This window comes from Sturnira hondurensis, unplaced genomic scaffold, assembly GCF_014824575.4.
Source record: "Sturnira hondurensis isolate 20B ecotype Veracruz unplaced genomic scaffold, ASM1482457v3 Scaffold0007406, whole genome shotgun sequence".
NCBI classification, from domain to species: Eukaryota; Metazoa; Chordata; class Mammalia; order Chiroptera; family Phyllostomidae; genus Sturnira; species Sturnira hondurensis.
This window is the reverse complement of record NW_028080037.1, coordinates 17,794,719-17,813,544: the sequence shown is the minus strand read 5'-3', so window position 1 is coordinate 17,813,544 and position 18,826 is coordinate 17,794,719. Positions and strand designations below refer to the sequence as shown.

Below are 18,826 nucleotides of genomic sequence, written 5' to 3'. Positions count from 1 at the left end.
TTATTTACAAAAACAGATGGATTGTAAGGGTGGTGAAACCACTCTGTACGACACTGCAAAGGTGGCTACATGTCACTGTACATTTGTCAAAACCCACAGAGCGTACAGCACCTAGAGTGAACCACAGCCGTCGGGTGATAATGTCCGTGCGGGTTCGTCGACTCTAACAGATGTCCCACTCCGGGGGGGATGCTGACAGTGGAGGAGGCTATGCGTGCGTTGGGGCAGGGAGTGCATAGAAAGTCTACTTTCTGCTCAATTTTGCCACCAACCTAAGAGTGCTGTAAAAATAAAATTTATTATAACCCAAATGAATAAACAAACAATCAGATGGTAGGCCAGATTTGACCCGTGAAGCCATAGTTTACCTCCCCCAGTCAAACCCAAGCCCTTCATTTATAGATGAGGAAATACCAGCCAAAGGGGGAACCTGTCTTGGTCAAGAGCAAAGAGTCAGGACCTCAGCCAGTGAACCCCTCACCTTCCGATTTCAGGGACCCATACAGGGACACAATTGGACCGGCAACCCAGACCACAGTCTGGCGGAAGTCTTGTTTTTCTGGTCTCAGCCCAGGAAGACAACAGCTCTGTAATCTATCCTCAGGAATGAAACCCCGTGAGGAAGCCTAATGCTCTGTTCTATCAACCATGGGTTGTTCGAAAATCCCAGGTCAGTATCGCACTAGCTCATCCTCGCTGGGACTCCTGCTCAGAAAGCCGAGCAACCAGGAGAGGGGTGTTTTTAGAGATGGGTCTGATGATCGTGGTCCTAACCTGAATAAGGGCTGAAACAGCCTCAGAAGTAAAGACAAGATCAGGGCTCTGCCTGGCCGGGCACTGCAGGACCCTGGGTTTCTATGAACAATAACCGTCCCCTCACTCTTCCCTGCCCCAAGTCCAACGGTCTCTTTGCCTGAAGGCGTCAGCTTAGTTCTGAGTTCTGCACATAGAAGCCACGAGTGGCTTTTATCACAGACGAGGATAAAATGGCTCCCGAGTCAGCAGTTCTAGTGAACTGCTGTGGGGACACAGGAGAGCGACAGCTGGGACACTGACTGGCAGCCAGGACGAAGACACCCAGCTGCCTGGTTCTTTGAAAACCAGAACACGCAACATGCAAAATGTTCTTGAGCTGCAGTAAGAACTAAGCTCGGCTCTTTGCTGACCATGTGGCCCTGAGAACACTGCCTCCCCTCCCCTCAGTTAGCTCCTCACCTGCTCTCCGAGAGGGTGCCTGCCCAGCTGTTTCACAGAGGAGGGGTAAGGATCAACGAAATTCAGATGAGGGTCACAGACACCCTCTCCTGCCTTCTCCTGCAGCCACCCCCACTTGTAACTTTCCTCCTTTCCTCCTGTTCCTCTTATTCCTTCCTCCGAGGTTAAGCCACAAGCTCACCGATGCTCAGTCTGAGGCCTGTCCGTGATTCCCACGGACAATGCTTAGCTGCCTATGATACTTTAGCCTGGTGGCTCCCAGGCTAAAAGTTTCATTTAAAATGGTGTCTGTGTCTGCCTTGTGTTCCTGATTCATGACACAGCCAGAGTAACTTTTTACTCAGCCCAAATCAAAGGAAGAAGGCTTTGCTCTCTAGTCTTGGATACTGTGTCTTCCTTCATGGGTAAAAAGCCTGTGGTCACAAAAGAAAGGCCACTCAAAACACCAGCAGTGACCTCACACATCTCTTCTCTTCCACCTGGCATGTCAAGTTCAGAACAGGATGGTCTGAGAAAGCCCAAGAAAGTGCACTGCTCAGCCAAGTGCTTAAGATAGCACTGGCTTCCTGCTCAGGAATCAGACTGGACGGAACAGCTGCTGCCAGCAGCTTCTGATGTTGACAAAAGTGTAAGCCCAGCGGAGTCGCAGCTTTCAATGTGTTCTCAGATTCACGCCTTGAGTTCCACGAGAACCGACTTATTCACCTTGAGACAGGGAGGTATGGCAAATCCAAATAATACATGCAAACCCAGAGGAGCAGCTGGCTGAGTCACCGTGAGGGGGCTATTCGTGAGCCAGGAGGGGGGTCAGTGTCCTTAGAGGAGAAATCACGAAATCAGAGAGGGGAATGAAGCTCAACGTAACAACCAGAGCCGCCCTGTGATGGAACAAGTGGTCTCAGGAGTGAGTGCTGTGTTGGCAGGCATTTTCAAAGAACGGCTGCCCCTCACTTATCAGGAATGTATGGAAAACGTTCAAGCACCAGTGTTTGGGCCCTAGAGCCCGCCCTGACCCTGAGATCCAGTGTGTTGTCAAGGAAAGGCTAAGAAGCCTGGTTGAGAGTCGTCTCATACACCAAAAGGTTGTAGGTTCAATACCCAGTCAGGGCACATATGGAGGCAACTGATTGATGTTTCTCTCTCACATTAATGTTTCTCTCTCTCCCTTCCTCTCTCTCTAAAATCAATGAATATACCCTCAGGCGAAGATTAAAAAGGGGGTGTCAATTTTGGATCTATATTGAAGGCAGATATAAGGAAGAATGGAATGTGCTAATTGACTGGATGTAGGATAGGAGAGCAAGAGAATGTGAGATGCACTGAATTTTCTGGCCGGAGTGACTATAGAATGAGAAGGGACGACTAAAGGAGAAACATGTGTGTGAGGGGAGGGTGGCCAGCAGGAGTTCCATTTAAACACTTTACATTCAGTCTTTCGAGTGGATGGATGCGCCTCAAACCGGAGGGCGTGATCTGGGCTAGAGACAGACCTAGGCATAATGAAGGCCAGCAGACTGGATGAGAAGCTGTGGGGCATAAAGAAGGGAACCCAGGCAAAAGGCCAGTGCTACAATGTTCTAGGCTCGGGCAGCTGAGGAGAAACCAGGAAAGGGGACTGGTAAGAGAGGAGGAAAGCCCCAGAATCTGAGACCCAAGGAGAAGGAGCAGTTACAGCAGGAGTCGGGGGTATCTGACAAACACGGCTGACAGGGAGAGGAGGACCGGGACTGGGACCGACCGCCAGACGGAGCAACACAGAAGGCGCTGGTAGTCGTGGGAACCGCTGCCCAAGCAGAGGGTATGGACAGAAAGCTGATTTGAGCTGTTGTGCTTCAGTTTTGCCTCGCTTTGCTGTTGCCCACAGGAAAGGGTGGGTGAGTGCTGTGTACTGGTGAGGACACCTTGAGAGAAGGAGTTGTAGAGGTGGGAATGACTTTGGAGTACAGCCCTGACTGCCACAGAAGTGGGCCCTCGTGCACAAGTGGCGACGCTGGCTGTAGAGAGGAGCAGGGGTGGCTCACCCACGGTGGGGACAGACCTAGCTACGGGGAGGGCAGATGGCAGGGGGATCTGGAGTTACTTCCAGTGCTATAGTCTCCTCAGTGACACGGGGGCTGAGGGCGGGGAAGGGCAGTGCAGGCAAGAGGTGGGATGGCTCTGGGCCGTCTAAGGAGGGGAGTGAGGCCGGGGGTGGGTGTGGAGACTGGCTAGGTGGTCGTAGGTGCAAGCGAGGTGGGAGTTGCTGGAGCCAGGACTGGAGGAAGCATGCTGGGAAGACCAGGGGGAGGAACAGAGAGGGAAACAAAAGCCACATTTTGTGAAGATAGCTATGGTTTTGTAGCAAAGGGCTGGGACCTGAGTGGATCTTCATCACTCAGGGTGGCCACCACGCCTGGACCTGGACCATCACACAAACCACTTGGAGTCCTGACGGGCTTTGACTTTTGTCTTCCTGAGGCCAAAGGGCAGTATGGCTCGGGCTCAGGCTCCAGCACAAGGCAGTCTTGAGAAAAAACTCTAGTTCTAACAATTAGTAGAAGCAGAGCCTCGGGCAAATTACTTCACCTCTCTGAGCCTTAGTGTCATGAACTCTGAGACATAAATCTCAGCATTGATCCCAGGACAAAGGTGAAGAGTAAACGAGGTCACTGCCCACTTGTGCAGCACCTGATACATCAATGTTCTAAAATCACGGCAGGAACGTTGACAACCCCACAAACGCCCCCGCAGAAAGCACACGAAGAGCCAGGGCCAGGACCGAGCAGAGGACAGTGCTCGCTTCTAAGCACCCCATCCCCCCAGCTCTCTTCATTCCTTCCACTCCCCACTCTGAAGATGCCCACGCTCCCAGCCTGACACCCACTTAGAGACGGTTCTGATTAGCTTCAGGGCCTCTCGGGTTTTGCTGAGCTCTCTGATTTCAGCTCCTTCCCGGAATCCTTCACTTTCCCCCAAAGGCAGCAGCTCTCAACTGGGGGCAGTTCTGCAGTCCCCTAGGGCCACCAGGCAATGTCTGGAGACAATCTGTTGCACTGGGTGGCCATGGGGGGTACCACTGGCATGTCGTGGGTAGAGGTCTGAGATGCTAGGCATGCTACAATGCACAGGACAGCCCCCACCACGAAGAATGATCTGGTCCAAAACACCTGGAGTGCGGGCTTCAGAAACCCTATTCTGTGGTTGTGCACATTCTCACAACCAGAGGGGACTCACATCAGAATAAGCACTTTCCTCCAACACTTTAAAGGAAACCAGTTTCCTAAATAATGGTTAGTTACCCACCCCCCGCCCCGGTCCCTGACCTAAAGAGCCAAAATCTAACAGATTTGTTTTGCAAAAACAGTTTTCTAAAATGTATCAGCACTCTTACGGCCATCAAGTGCCCCTAGGTTTCTGCCTCCACCCTGGGGTGTGACTGCCTAACCTGTATCCCAACTTGTAAGGGCCCAGTAACAGCGGACGGCTCTACGGGCGGCTCTACGGGACTCTCATGTCTGCACTTACTCGGGTTCTTCGGAAACCATTTTTGCTTCCTTCAGCTCTCTGGTAAATACAGTATCACCATACACGACCCAGTATTTATTTAAAGCAACTGGCTGTGCCTCTGTCTCAGAAAGTGACCTTGCACAGTGGGATGCTGACTTTTCAGCTCTCCCTTCAGTTGGCATCTAAAACCACCTAAGGCTCAGTTTATCTCCTTGCTCCTTGGAAAAGATGAAAGTTCTTAACTTTTATCTGCAAGGAAAAAGCAGGCTTTAAAACTTAGCTACTAAAAATAAGCTTGATTAGTGGGGGGAAACGGTACAAAACTTACTTTCTTGAGGAGCTTCCCCCCAGGTGGCCCAGCACTATAAATGGATGACGAACACTGCGCTGACGGGGGTCTTGGATTTGTTACATTTGTCGTGGGCTTTCCTGGCTCCACCTTTGTTGCTGAACTATCGGCTTTTGCTTCCCACTGGCATCAGGGGACCCGCCGTTTATTTGCTGCTGCTAATGAGCTGCCAGCCCCTTCTGTGGCATAAAACGCACCAGTTTGCTGCTTGCTCTTTCAGGTGCCCGAAGGCCTCTGGTGTCAAGCCCTGGTGTTTGGGCTGCCGGAGATGAGCAGCCCAGGCTAACACGGAGTATGCGGCCTCTTTGTTCTGAAAGACTTCCAGGAGGTGGAGAGTTAGAAATGCCACAGTGAGGAGAATCTGCTCTTCCCCAAGTTTTGTCCTCTCCACCTTCCTTCATTTCTCACTGACAGTGCTGGGCATGCTGCGGGAGGGCAAAGGTCAGAGCCACAGCTGCACCCAAGTGAGGATCTAGAAACTGTGGTGACTCTTAACATTTCCATTCTACCAGCTAGGTAAGCATTCCAATTAGCTGGGTAGTTACAAAATAACTAGAAGGTGGAATTTCACTGGAGTTTGGTCTATTTAATTTTTGCTTCCTTCCTTCCAGAGGGTTTCTAGGATCTTTCAACCTGACTTTGAAGTAAATCTCACGCTGCTTTGCCTAGAGGACGCGTTTTTGAAAGATGCTCGCATCTCAACCCCACATTCCATCCTTGTGAGTAGCGTTCCCCATTCCCTATCTGAGGTCACCACTGCTCAATAAGCAGGTGTTCACTCTCCTCTCACAGCTGCAAGAACCGAGGAAAGGAGGGACGAGTCCTTGTTTACATCCCTCCATGGGGTAAGCACATTTGGGGAGGAAGAGAAGAGGGAGATTCAGCATGAGTGTTTGCAATGGATCACCTTTGAGGACCCTTCCTCTTCTGAGGTCCTAGGATGCTAGTGCCCTAGAAAGGCCTTTGACAGGAGTTAAACCAGCAGTAACCACCTGCTCACATCCCCAGAATTCTGAGAGTCCCTTGGGAAAAGTGGTCACATTGTCTTCCTCCTGCTCATGCAGGTTTCTCGCCATGCCCTGATTTGAGAACTGTGTGTTGGGTGGGACAATAATGAACTTGACCCACTCAGAAAGTAGAAGCCAGCACAGAAGCCCACAGTGTGACAAACTGAATGGCCAATATGATGGCCATGGTGACTCCAATATCATGGAGGAAGGCATCATTCCCTGGACCGGCTGCTGCTCTCCCTCAGCCACCCACCAGCACATCCCCAGGCCCCTCCTGGGTCAGCCCCTACCTAGAAGTGCAGCTGCCTGGCTCCGTCCTCCAAAGCTGCGGCTGAAGGAGCTGTGCCTGCTGGCGTAGGAAGCTGGCCGGCTGGGCAGCCAGGGCAGGAGGAAGGCAGGAATCTCGGAATGTAGGAGCTCTTCAGCCACAAAGGCCACCTCAAACCACTTGCGCTGGAAGCTGGCGAAGTCGTCCACCGCCGTTGTGTGCCAGGTGGTGGGCTGCTGCATGGGCCCTGGGAAAGCAGAGGGGAGAGAAAGCACCTTCAGCACGAATGCTTATTTTCTAACTGATGCATGCTACCACTTGGAGCAACCTGGAGAACAGGATGCTAAGTAAAAGAAGCCAGACACAAAGGCCACATAGGGTATGATGCCACTTAAATGAAATGTCTAGAATGGGCCAGTCTGTAGAGGCAGACAGCAGGGTGGTGGCCAGGGGGTGCAGGGAAGAGTTAGGGTGCAGAGTTTCCTATAAGAGCGATGGGAATGGTCAGGAACTAGATGGAGTGGAGGTTGTATATCACTGTGAATGTCGAAAGTGCCACCAACTGTTCACTTTTAAATGGCTGATTTTATGTTATGTGAACTTTACTTAAACTGAAGTAAGTATTTTATTCTCAGTTGAAGACCTTTCATTTCAGTTTATAATGGTAACTGGGATTTCTTTTTTTAAGATTTTATTTATTTATCTTTAGAGGGGAAGGGAAGGAGAGAGAGAGAGAAATATCAATGTATGCTTGCTTCTGGTGTGTCCCCTGCTGGGAAGTGGCCTGCAACCCAGGCATGTGCCCTGAGTGGGAATCGAACCGCGATCGTCTGGTTCGCAGGCCCGCGCTCAATCCACTGAGCTACAGCAGCCAGGGCAGCAACTGGGATTTCTTCAACTCGAAGGTAAAATAGGTGTGTGCTGGTCAAGCTTAGAGTTTGAGGGAAGAGGTGGCAATGGGCACACTAGTGGCTGCCAGGGAAGAAACCTGCACAGATCCACCTCTGTCACTTCGCTGGGTAAGAGAACACAGCGAGTGGCCCGGGCTGCTCGTTCTGAGGTGGGAATTCCTGACACCCAGAGGCTGGGAAGCCATTCCTCTGCAGGATGGGAGTCATTGCCAGCCCTGTGTGCTCCAGGTGGGCTAGAGACGCCTGTGGGAACCCTGGCTGCCTCCGGAGCCATGCGAGCCAGCTCCGGCCATGCTGCAGATCGCGCCCCTCTTGGGGATTACTTTTCTCATTTAAAAAAAAAAAACAACTTAAAACATATACTGGAAAATATGTCAGGACCTGAAAGTCTTCCTGGGGGAAGAAAGGGAGTCTACAGGCCCAGCAAGTAGAAAGTGCTGTTGCAGGTTACAGGCTGTCAGGTCATACTCAGAGCCACCTGCATGGGGGCGGGGAGCTACAGTGAAAAACAGCTACCAAAACATGACCTATTGGAATTTCCTCACACTAGGTCCCTTGGCCTGTTTTAGGTTTATTTTCCACCCACACTGTTCTCACTAGGAACATACAGTAGTGTTAAGAAACTCTTGTTACTCCAGTTACACTTAAAGTAAACACAAATACTCAAGGAAGCTGACAGATCCATCAACGTGGAATGCAAAGTGCCAGAAAGCCCTAGAAGCAGCACCATGTCAAGAACAGTGCAAGTAAGAGCTGAACGAGAACAAGAAGAATGAGCAAGTCAAGAGGTGAAACGCCAGCCCCTGTGGACAACAGCATCTGCCTCATCTCCGACCTCGTTCTGGCTCCTTGTCCATGACTATCTTGTAGAAATAGAAGCCGTAGATGAAGGTCCGCCAGACTTCACCAGATGCGTGCGTGATGAGCTGTTCTTCCAGCATTTTCTAGAGGGAGAGACATTGAAATGCTGAAATTCCTGCACAGGGACATCTTAGAGGTGCAGCCTCAGGTATACGCTAGAGCTGAGGGAATGTCAAGGGCACCAAGGAGACCTTACCCTCCACCCTCATCAGCCATGACTGCTCTACACTAAATGTCGTGCCTGGTACAGATTATATTATAAAGTACAAATGCATAGTACAGTATCATCGAATATTTCAAACATATAGAAAAGTATAAAGAAAACCCAGGTACACCACCATCTGACTTCAACAAATTTAATATCTTGCTATATTGACCTCAGATCTTTTTATTAAAAAAAAATCTCTTTGGACTCTCCAATGTCTCCAATTTCTCTCTCCAGAAATAAATGGTGAGTGTAACATTACTCTCACACGTTTCAAATAATTTTATTATATAGACACATATTGATAAAGAATATGAGGTCTTTTCATGGGACTTTAAGTTCTAAATAAAGGATGTTATACTATTACCCTTTTGTAAACTGGATTGTCATTCAACATCATGCTTCTGGCATTTATCCACGTCCCTCTCTGTCCCTGCAGCTCATTGGCTCTAATGCTACAGTAGCATTGATTGTATGAACGAGGAAATGCAATTCTCCAGGAGATGGGAATACAAAGTAATCAGGCAAAGGCCATGCACAGCCTTCTCCAAAGGAGAAGTGAAGATGCTTATTCGACTCAGTTACTGGTTTTACAGGTCAGTGGTGACGGCCCGGCTGCTCAGCAAATGGTGCTGACTTCCAGCAGGGGCCTCCGTGTGGGCAGGACGGTCTGTGCTGCCTCAGCCCACTTGGCCTTTCCCTTCCTCTCCTCTGGAGTTTAATTCCACGTCTGAACAGTGTCAATAAATCTGGCAGGCACGCCCCGAGTGCCTACCCTGTGCCAAACAACATGGCAAAGGCTGGTGATGCAGAAATGCACAGACAGAGGCGGCCTGCCCTCAGGGAGCTGGTGGAGGTGGGAGGTGAGTGAGGAACACACAGAATCTCCTCTCGGTTGCGTTATAAGCACTCTGACAGATCAGTACAGGGCGCCAGAGGTCCCGGAGGCAGAGCCTTAAATCCAGCCTCGAATCCTGAGAGGGCCACGGAAAATGGGGGCTCGAGGTCAGAGGGAGGGCAATCCCTCCGAATCTTCCACAGAGATCCCGTCCAGGCTCAAAAGGGCACACTCCCTTCAGAATATTTGAGTTCAGACAATACATTCTGCCAGATTTTTAAGTCAAGGTATCGTATCTTTCAAAGCAAGACCTGCCCTTTCATCAACCCCAGACAGTCCTCACACGCATTAAAAACAGATCCTCACCCCGACCCCACAGAGCTCATTACTGGAAGGGGTGGCTCCCTCAGAGACAGGCTCTGGTTTCATGGGGGCCCGGCCCTGGCTGTCGCACCTGCATGATGTCGATGGCCATGGCCGGCGTCTGGACGCCCTCCACGTTGTTCACCAGCCAGTGCACCACCTCCGCACTGATGAAGCAGCAGGGCGACAGGCCCTTCTGTTCCGAGAGCAGCTGGACTCCTGTCCTGAGGAGCGGGGCCAGCGAGCAGGTATGGGTGTGCATGGTGGCAACAAGCAGAAAGAGGAGACAACAAAGAAGGGACTTGTGATAAAGCTCTGAACACCTGGAGTGAGGGTCCCCATAGTGTAATTTCTCTATACTATTTCCAGACCCAGGGAAAGCCCCCTGATGGAACAAAAAAATGGTGTAATAGGGGGAAAAGGAGGAGGGGAAGGAAAAAGGACCTGACTTTTAGAGAACAGCTGTACTTGTCAGGTTTTATACTAGATAATTTACACAATTATTTTATTTAATCCTTTTGTCAAACCTGTGACCTAACCACTATTATCCCATTACATAGATAAGGTAACAGTCTCAGAGATCAGAGAGGCTCAGTAACTTGCCCACAGTCTCACAGCTAGTGAGCAGATAAAGTCAGGCAGGAATCCACTGAACCCCACTGCCTGAGCATCACCCCAGCCTGGGCTTGCAGGATCCCGACCCGGCACTCATAAGCGTGCTGAGCCACTCACGAGGGGTGCTTCATAGCTTCCAGGATCTCCGCCAGGGTGGAGGACGATGTCAAGGAGCTCGCCACCAGCTGCTGAGAGCTGTAACACAGAGCATCTGGTCAGCAAAGTAAGAGGGCACACACACACACACACACACACAGGGTCAAGAGTGTGAATCTTAGACACTTCTCACAGTGCTGGGAACTTGTACAGTACGGACACTAAAGATGTTCCGGCAAGTTCTGGATAGCTACATCCTGGGGACATCTCACTGGTGGGTTCTGCTTCCAAAGTGCATACATTAAGAAAAATACGCAGAATAGCCAAGGGGATGTAAAGTAGCGGAAGAACATACATGCATGACCACGGACATGAACAGTGTTGTGGGGGCTGCTGAGTGGGGGGGCGCCAAGGGGGAAATTTGGGACAACTGTAATAGCATAATCAATGAAATACAATTAAAAAAAGAATTCAAAGAGGTTTCATGTCCACACTTGCTTATTCCTAATAGGCACCTCCCCTTTCAATAACCTGCCTCAGGCCTGACCACCTCCAAGGACTGTCCCTGGGCTGCTGAGCTGCCCTGGGTTTGCTCAGAGGCCTTTCCCTCGTCACATTGTTTAATCTCACCAGAGAGCGCAAGGGAATGTCTATGAGCTTGGGAGGCAGTTCCCAGTACTATAACCTACCACTTTGCAGGGCCTCTCTCTAGCTTTCCCCAGCCTCAGTCTCCTCATCTGAAAAATGGGGGGTCACACTATTCCTGTCTTTCAGGGTTGCTGTGAGGTTAGTGTGTGTAAAATACCAAGTACAGGACTGAAACACACAAAGTCCAAACCAGTAAACGTTACCAGTAACCATAATAATGCTAGCATCAACCCTTTGAAACTCAGAGGTTAAAGGAGCCGGTGAAGGTCCAAGAGCTGGGAAGGGTCCGGACTTGAATCCAGGTCTGGCTGGCTCCAGGGCCCAGAGCTCTCTGTCACCTGCTGCCTGAGTGCTTTCTTAGGGGTACGATGAAACACGCTTAATACTCAGCAGCTGAGCCCAGACCACCGGGCACGGGACACACATGGCCAACCACCGTACCAAACCAGGTTTGCCCAGAAGCTCCCCAGCTCCTGAAAACCTCTCTTTTCCCAGGACCCACCAGAGCATTTCAGAACCTCAGGGTTAAGTCTTTAAAGACCCTGGAAGTGAACTTTCTTCTAGGGCCCGGGTCCCCACTCTAAGGGTCTGGATAGGCGGTCCGGTCCATGTGGGCATCTCCAGTGGCACAGAACGCAGCTCCTCTCAGGCAGCCGGCTGCCCTGTGATGGTACCAAATGCTAGGAAGCTCTTTATCATGAAATGGAACCTGCTCTAATTTTCAGTCATTGATCTGATTCCTGTCATTTCTGGTCTCGTCTCTAGCCTAAACAGCTCCAGTTCCTCTTTTCTTTCAAAAGCAGAAGAAAGACTGACACCAAGGCACCCCCTCCTATGAACAAGGCAGCCTCTCCAACCTCCTCCACGGCTGGGGCCAGAAAGTCAGGCAGGCTGGATGGGATTTGAGCCTGGGAAGATGCCAGAGTCTGGAGAAGCTCAGGCTTGTTTGTGCCTCTGCACTGGTCATCATCTCCACCGGCCAGGGTGAGGGGCTGCAGCACATTAGACCTGGGAAAAACCGGCCCTGAATGTGTGACATAAAGGAAATGGAGTGACTGCTGACAGTGGCCAGCTAGGCACGCTGCCCCAGAGGCCTTTTTGCTCTCGAGTGAAGTGATGCAAACGTCAGATTTCTTAGACCACTTAGCCAGGGCTGCTCAGTCAGGACAGTGGGGCAACGAGAATAGACTGGGCATATTATTATAAAGCAATTATAAAATAAAGGGAAAAAAAGAAGTTTCTCAGATTTGTTCATAGCATAAAGAGCCGGGCACTGCTCTGGCCAAGTAGCTCGGTTGGTTAGAGCCTTGTCCAGATACGCCAGGGTTGCAGGTTCAATCACCACTCGGGGCACATACAAGAATTGACCATTAAATGCATTAACCAGATGGAACAACAAACTGATGTTTCTCTCTCTGCCTCTCCATCTTCTTCTAAAAAATCAGTTAAAAAAAAAAAAGCAATTAGGCCCAAGCAGCTTCTTTTTCCTTTGGATATTCAGAAATAGGAACAGTGTGGCTTTCACTATTCATTCGTTTCCTCTAGTGGCACGTACTGACTACACACTGTCACATGCAAGGCCTCCTGCCATGGGTGCCATGCTGAACAGGACAGACTGGGCCTGGGCCCCCTTCCCAAAACCCACCTGGCGTGGTGACTGACACTGTTCTGTGCCTCTGTGGGGCCTCTCTGTGGTTCTGTGAGGGATGCAGGGCACGCCCAGATCATGCACCCCAGCAAACAGGTACTGGTAGGAACCGGCTGGCACGGGCTGCCAGTCATTGCTCACGGCAGAGCCAGTACCCCAGACTCCCAGCCTCCTCAGCCTCCAAGGTTAGACCGTCCCTACTGCCCTAGGGCCCAAGTTGGCCGTTCTGAATCTCACCTGCTGTCACTGGGGTTTGTGGAGGTGAAGGCCTGTTCCCCCAAGTTTTGGGAGTTCCCAAAGGTCTGGCTGTTGCCTCTGTCCACGGATTGGCCTGTGCTTACCCCCAAACTGGTGCCGTCCAGTACCGGGACGGCCGTCTGGTCCACAGACACCTGTAGGAGATTTTAAAGTTAACACCCCCAACACATTCCTTAAGACCATTTACAGTTGTGGTCCTTTTCCTTCCTCTCTTGCTCCCAGTCCCCGCTGGTCCCTGGAGGAAGAACTAAATCCCTAGGGATCTAGGGACTGTACCTAGACGTGGCATGCTCTCTTCCACCAGAGCAATGGAAATTCCTGCGCTCCACACCGAGGCCGACAGGCCCCCGTTCACAGTAAATCTCCGGATCAGAGAAATAGCTCTGGCACCTGACTCAAACCATAAGGTTTACACCGAAGGGAAATGTTCACAGAAAATAAAAAAGTCAAAACTATTCCCTACGATGAGACTGGGAGGAGGGAGAGAGAACACAGTGAGACGAATGGGTGGGTATTGCAGCAGGCACCCTTCACTCACCAGGGCTCACCCTTTCCCACCCAGTCCTCCTTCCCAGTGCCCATGGGAGGTACATTCAGTCTCCCAACTGCCCAGGCTCGGACCTCGGGGCGTCTGATAGCTCCCTTCTCCAGCTCCACTCTGAAGAGAGGCCCCGTCCCAAGGCATCCCCTCTGCCCACTCACAGGCCCATTCACCACTCTCACCAGGCTCACACTTGCTCCGTACCCCCAGAGGGCTGTAGTGGCCTCGTCACTGACTCCCCTGACAGCAGCCTTCCCCTGAAAACCGTACCTGCAATCCATTCCATTTTCATCTTCCAATCCCATTGCTCCATTACTTTAAAATCTTGCCAGTTTCCTCATGGGTACCAACTCACAGGACACTGAGGGTCCTGCAGAGAAGCCCCAACCTACGACCCCGCCATACCGCCCATGACTCCCTCCCGTGTACATTTCTAGCCAAACCCAACCCCGCATGTTTAATCCTATCTACATGCCCTGACACCCTGAGATTCCGTTCCCCCAAATCCCAGGCTAAAAACCCATCAGTCTCACAGGGCCATTTCAAAGGCTCAGTCAACTGCTTCCTGCACCGCTCCTCCTCAGCCCTCAAGCAGAAGCCATCTTTTCCTCCGTGTTGGACCTCTATGACCCTCTCCTCGATTTTGGTGGTTGTATCTGCCTCACTCCCTCTACAGGTCCCAGAGGGTAGCCCTCTCACCTGGAGAGGCCCCACCCCACAGCAGATACCCAGGGAGAAAAGTAAGCTTTCCAAAGCATTCCCGGAAAAATATGAGGCTCCTAGTCTCTCTTAAATGGGACAAGGGGTACTTGGGTGCTTCCAAAATGGAGCCTTATACTATCAGATATTTTGTTAGTTAACGTAAAAATTACTCCTTCTAAGACAGAGCATCTCAACCTTGACATTACTGCCACTCGGGGACAGACAAGTCTGTTGTGGGGGGCTGCCCTGTGCAGCATCCCCAGCTCCCACCCACTAGATGCCAGTAACCCTCCTCTTACCATTTCCCCCACCTCAGCTGGGACGACTAAAGATGTCTCCAGATACTACCAAATGTACCCTGGGAGGCAAAATTGCTCTCCTACAGCAGGCTCAATGATTTGAAAACAACAAAACAAACAAAAAGCCACATAGACTCTGCTAGCAGCATAAACACACGGAGAAATGCAGCGAGAGGCAGCTCACAGTTACCAATCACCACCTGCTTCTAAGCAGCAAAACTAAGGAATGAGCCCGACACTGTAATTTTAAATTAGAGGAAGCTAACGGGGGACGAGACCCAGCTCTATGCTGCCTTCTAGGTCCCTTTAATAGGGTTCCCTTTCATCTACTATACCCTGAGAGCTGCCCCACCAGCATAAGCTGAAGGATGTTACCAATATTTATATGATTTCTGTAGTTTTATTTTAGTAGAGATGTGGTTAAAGTGTTATCCTCTTAATCAATAATCGGCAAACATTTTCTGCAAAGGACCAGATAGTAGGCATTTTAGGCTTTGTGAGCCATTGGGCCGGTGGCAACTACTCAACTCCACATGAAAAAGCACAAAAGCTGCTGTAGACAAGGTAAAGAAATCAGCATAGCTTTGTCCCAATAAAACTTTATTTATAAAAGCAGAAGGTGGGGGAAAAATTCAGAAGGTGGGCCAGATTTGCCCATGTCCTGTCCCCTGCTCTGCATCACACAACGTCCGTCTTTCAGGGGGTTGCACGGAAAGGCATTTTGCTCCGATCTTCACACCAGGAAGTTATGCTTCTCCCGGGAAACTGGTTTGTCTTTATTCTATGACCACTCTGAATCCTGCAACAAACGTTTTCCACTTTCCTTTGGCTGAATCTAGAGTGAAACTCTAGGTACCTTGTAAGGCCTCACATTATGTGCTATCAGACGACTTTTTTCTTTTCCTGAATTTCCCCCGAATGTGAAAATCTAGGACTATTTTTATTCCGGAGGTTGTTTTTACTTCCATCGTCCACCCGAAGTAACTCTTTGGAATAAGACCAGGGGAAAACAAGAAGACAAGGATGGCAGGACAGACAGAAGGGTTGTCTTCTCACACAGGTCTGGAAGGAGCCAAGCGGTGAGAGGTACTTGGTCTACAACGCATTTTTCATCCTGGAAACCTTGTGCGAAGTCTTCCTCACAGAGGATTCCATCTGACCTGTGCAGATATTCCCTCTCCCAGGTGGTGGAGTTTAATTGCCCCCTTCTCTTTTGAGTGGACTGGATGTAGTGACTTGCTTCACAAAATGGAGTATAAAAACGGAAACACAGTAGCCCCATTGTGGAGACAGCTGTTAAATTCTACATCACCGCGTGACGAAGATCTACGTCACCACTGGTGTGTGGTCTCCCTGATAGGATGTGGTGAGAGGCATACTTCACTTCGGAGGTACTCTTTTAAAAAACGCACAACTCCAGTCTCACCAGGAGAAAAACATCACACTGGTCCTGATTTGGAGACATGCTATGGTATATCTGCTCAGGGCTCCTCAAGACTATCAAGGCCACAAAACACAAGAGAAGACAGAGAAACTGTGACAGACCAGAGGAGACAGGACCACTAAATGCAATGTGGGGCCCTGAATTGGATCCTGGGACAGAAAACGGATACCCATAGAAAAAGTGGTGAAAATCAACACCAATGTGATCGTTTGTTCTCTCACATCACTCAGTTCCATCCCCTTCTGCCTTGGCCGCGATCACAGATGGGAATGTGCACCTCTGAGACCAAATTCAATGTCACCTGCCCTTGGAACTTAGCTGCAGCCCAATTCCATCTGTTCAGGACCGAGCAGAAGGCTTCTGCTGACAGGACGGGCATGCACGGGCTGCAGAGTTGGACTGACCTGCGGGTGGAAGGCAGACGACGCTGCGCGCGGGCTGCGGACAAACTCCGTAAAGAAGGCCCCGTCCTGAAGTCAGAGGAGGAAGCAGTGGCAGCAGCCGGTGCAAGAGCGAGAAGGAACAGAATGTGGGCCAGTGGTGAACCATCAGGGGAAGGTGGGGGGTATGAAAGAAAAAAAAATAAAAACAAGGAGGGAAAGAGAGAAACAAGGGCACATGAAGGAAATGGGGGGAAAAGAAAGAGAGAGAGAGAGAGATATCCACCCAGGAAGACAATATCCAAATGCAAAGCATTAGCAGGATCTCACACCTTCTTAAGCAGAATATCCCACCATGTGGGAGTAAGCATCTGGCTTAGACGGTGGGTCCAAGCTCCCTCAGGTCTCCTCAGAGCCCAGCTTGGATGCTTGCGCCCTCCCACATAGCTGAACGTCCTTCAGACCTACGCCAAGTGAGAGGGAAAAGGCCAAAGAGCAGCTTGGAGGGGTGGCAGGGAAGATGACGCTTCAGTCAGTGGTCACATCCTGGCCTCCTGCCTGCCTGGGTGAGCAGCAGCCCTCTTGGAGAGATACACAGAGGCTTGAGGTTTTCAATTCTGTCTGTCTCTAGACAGGGACGCCAGATGGGAGAAGGGGACTCGATGCAAGAAAAGTGCTCGCCTAATTTTCTGAGCAAACGGGGGACAAAGAAGCAGCCATACCTTCTCCTCCATAGGTCGTGTTACAAAATCACCAAGAAGCTGAGACATACGTAATGTCAGACACATAATACACTCATGGGGAGCTTTCTGGGCTCTCTTCCTCTCCCCAGCCTATTCTGTGGGGTTCAAGTTGCCATGTATTTAAAACAAAAGTGACACAGAGGACTTTGGCCTGTCTTGTCCTGTCAAGAGTGTTTTTTACTTTTTATGCATTATCACTGAAATTCAGAAATGGCACTTGATGAATCCGAAGGCCTCTGCTTTCCTACAAGTTTTCTTCAATTCTGTAGGTAGAATCACTGCACTACTTGGCTGCCCATTTTATCAGTACTGCTGCCCCTTTCCACAAGCCACTGTGAACTCAAGTAGGAAACCACGAAAACATGTGGCTGTGGAGTTGCAAATCCAGGACCTTCCATGCATCCCGACACAGCGTGTTGACTGAAGACACTGTCAGGCATCTCTGAGTGTGTCAGCCGGGGCTCTTCACCCTTCCTTCCTGACTGCACGGGAACCTACATCTGCACAACCGATGGCCACCTGCCTGGATTTCAGTCTTCAGTAGGAAGATTGGGAGAGTGGTCTAAATAGCAATCTAATATCTGGTTGTTAATGTTTGTGGCTCTGTAATTTCTCTACCTTTCAGTCCTGTCCCTGGCACTGTTTCTAATCCTCAAAGATGGCAATGAACAGAGGTCAAAGCTAGTGATCAATACATGGAGTACAGACGGATTCTCACTGTCCCCTCTGTGTCTCTTCTCTGCCAGGACACACGGAAGCACAGTACTCCTCAGATTTGTGTGCGTATATGTGAGGACAGGGAAACAGCCTCTACCTTGACCAAAGGTCATTCTTTACGCACAGACTATCCTTAGGAATGCACCTGAAGTCACTGCCTGGTGCTGGGTCAGCACACTGCAGCCAGCAGGCCAAAGCCAGCCTGGTGTATCATAGCCTGTGAGCTAAGAGTGGGTTTGAAATGGTTATGGAAGTACCTACGCACAAGCCTTGATCTTGCCCCTTGGCCCACAAAGCCTGTATTTACCAACGTTTGCCAACCCCTGACCTATACAAGCTGCCTATAGCTTCGGTGACATTTTTTCTCAGATTTTAACCCCTTCATCCTCATAGTCTAATTCTGGTAACTTACCCAGAAAAAAAAAATCAGAGATGTAGTCAAATAATTATCTGTAAAGGTGTTATTTGCAGTATTATTAACAATTGTTAGTATAGTGTAGAATTATAAAAATTCATTGAAGAATTATTTTAAAATATTTTTTAATTTTTTTTAGATTTATTTATGTTTAGAGGGGAAGGGAAGGAGAGAGGGAGAAAAAAATCAATGTATGGTTGCCTCTCATGTGTCCCCTGCCGGGAACTGGCCTGCAACCCAGGCATGTGCCCTGACTGGGAATCGAACTGCGATCCTCTGGTTCGCAGGCCCGCGCTCAATCCACTGAGCTACACCAGCTAGGGCTATTTAAAAATATTTTCAAAAACTAGACAACATCTACATTTTGAACCAAAAAAAGTAAGCTATAAATGAAGGTCTACCTAAATGATGAAATGCTATTATATAATTATTTTTAAAAATCATTCTTTTGAAAAATATTTCATGATATAGGGAAATTTTCATGATATGCAAGTAAAATAATTACATAGATGGAAATACAATTTCGCCACAATTTTGAAAAAAAATGCATCTATTAAACCTCCTTTATTTCTTAGTAATAGAAACTAGATAGAAGACCTTACAATCAGCTCTCCCACCACGTGAGAATGAGCTCAGATCCTGACTTTCCCAGGAGGGTTTGACAGAGCCAAGGCCATTGGTCTGAGAGGCTAGGGAAGCCTGCCCTGTTGAGTCGTGGGCCCCTCTGCTGTACTTGCTATTCTATTATAGAATATAGAATATATTCTATAAGCTTATATTCTATAAGCCTCAGGGTTGTTTTTCTTTTTTTTTC

The 18,826-nt window shown here is 49.6% G+C and overlaps 1 protein-coding gene across 3 annotated transcripts in view; it reads right to left on the bottom strand.

Moving 5' to 3' along the window:
* The window catches only part of DEPDC5 (DEP domain containing 5, GATOR1 subcomplex subunit), a 95,829-nt gene that overhangs the window by 9,224 nt on the left and 67,779 nt on the right, over positions 1-18,826 (bottom strand). For 2 of the 3 annotated variants that reach the window (XM_037052586.1, XM_037052587.1), the window contains exons 33-37: positions 12,751-12,905; positions 10,239-10,316; positions 9,598-9,730; positions 8,075-8,183; positions 6,351-6,575 (exon numbers count right to left, since the gene is read on the bottom strand). In XM_037052586.1, coding sequence (XP_036908481.1) covers positions 6,351-6,575; positions 8,075-8,183; positions 9,598-9,730; positions 10,239-10,316; positions 12,751-12,905 — 700 coding nt within the window. Of the gene's footprint in view, positions 1-6,350; positions 6,576-8,074; positions 8,184-9,597; positions 9,731-10,238; positions 10,317-12,750; positions 12,906-16,161; positions 16,228-18,826 lie in introns of all 3 variants that reach the window. The other variant, XM_037052584.1, reaches the window with a different exon arrangement.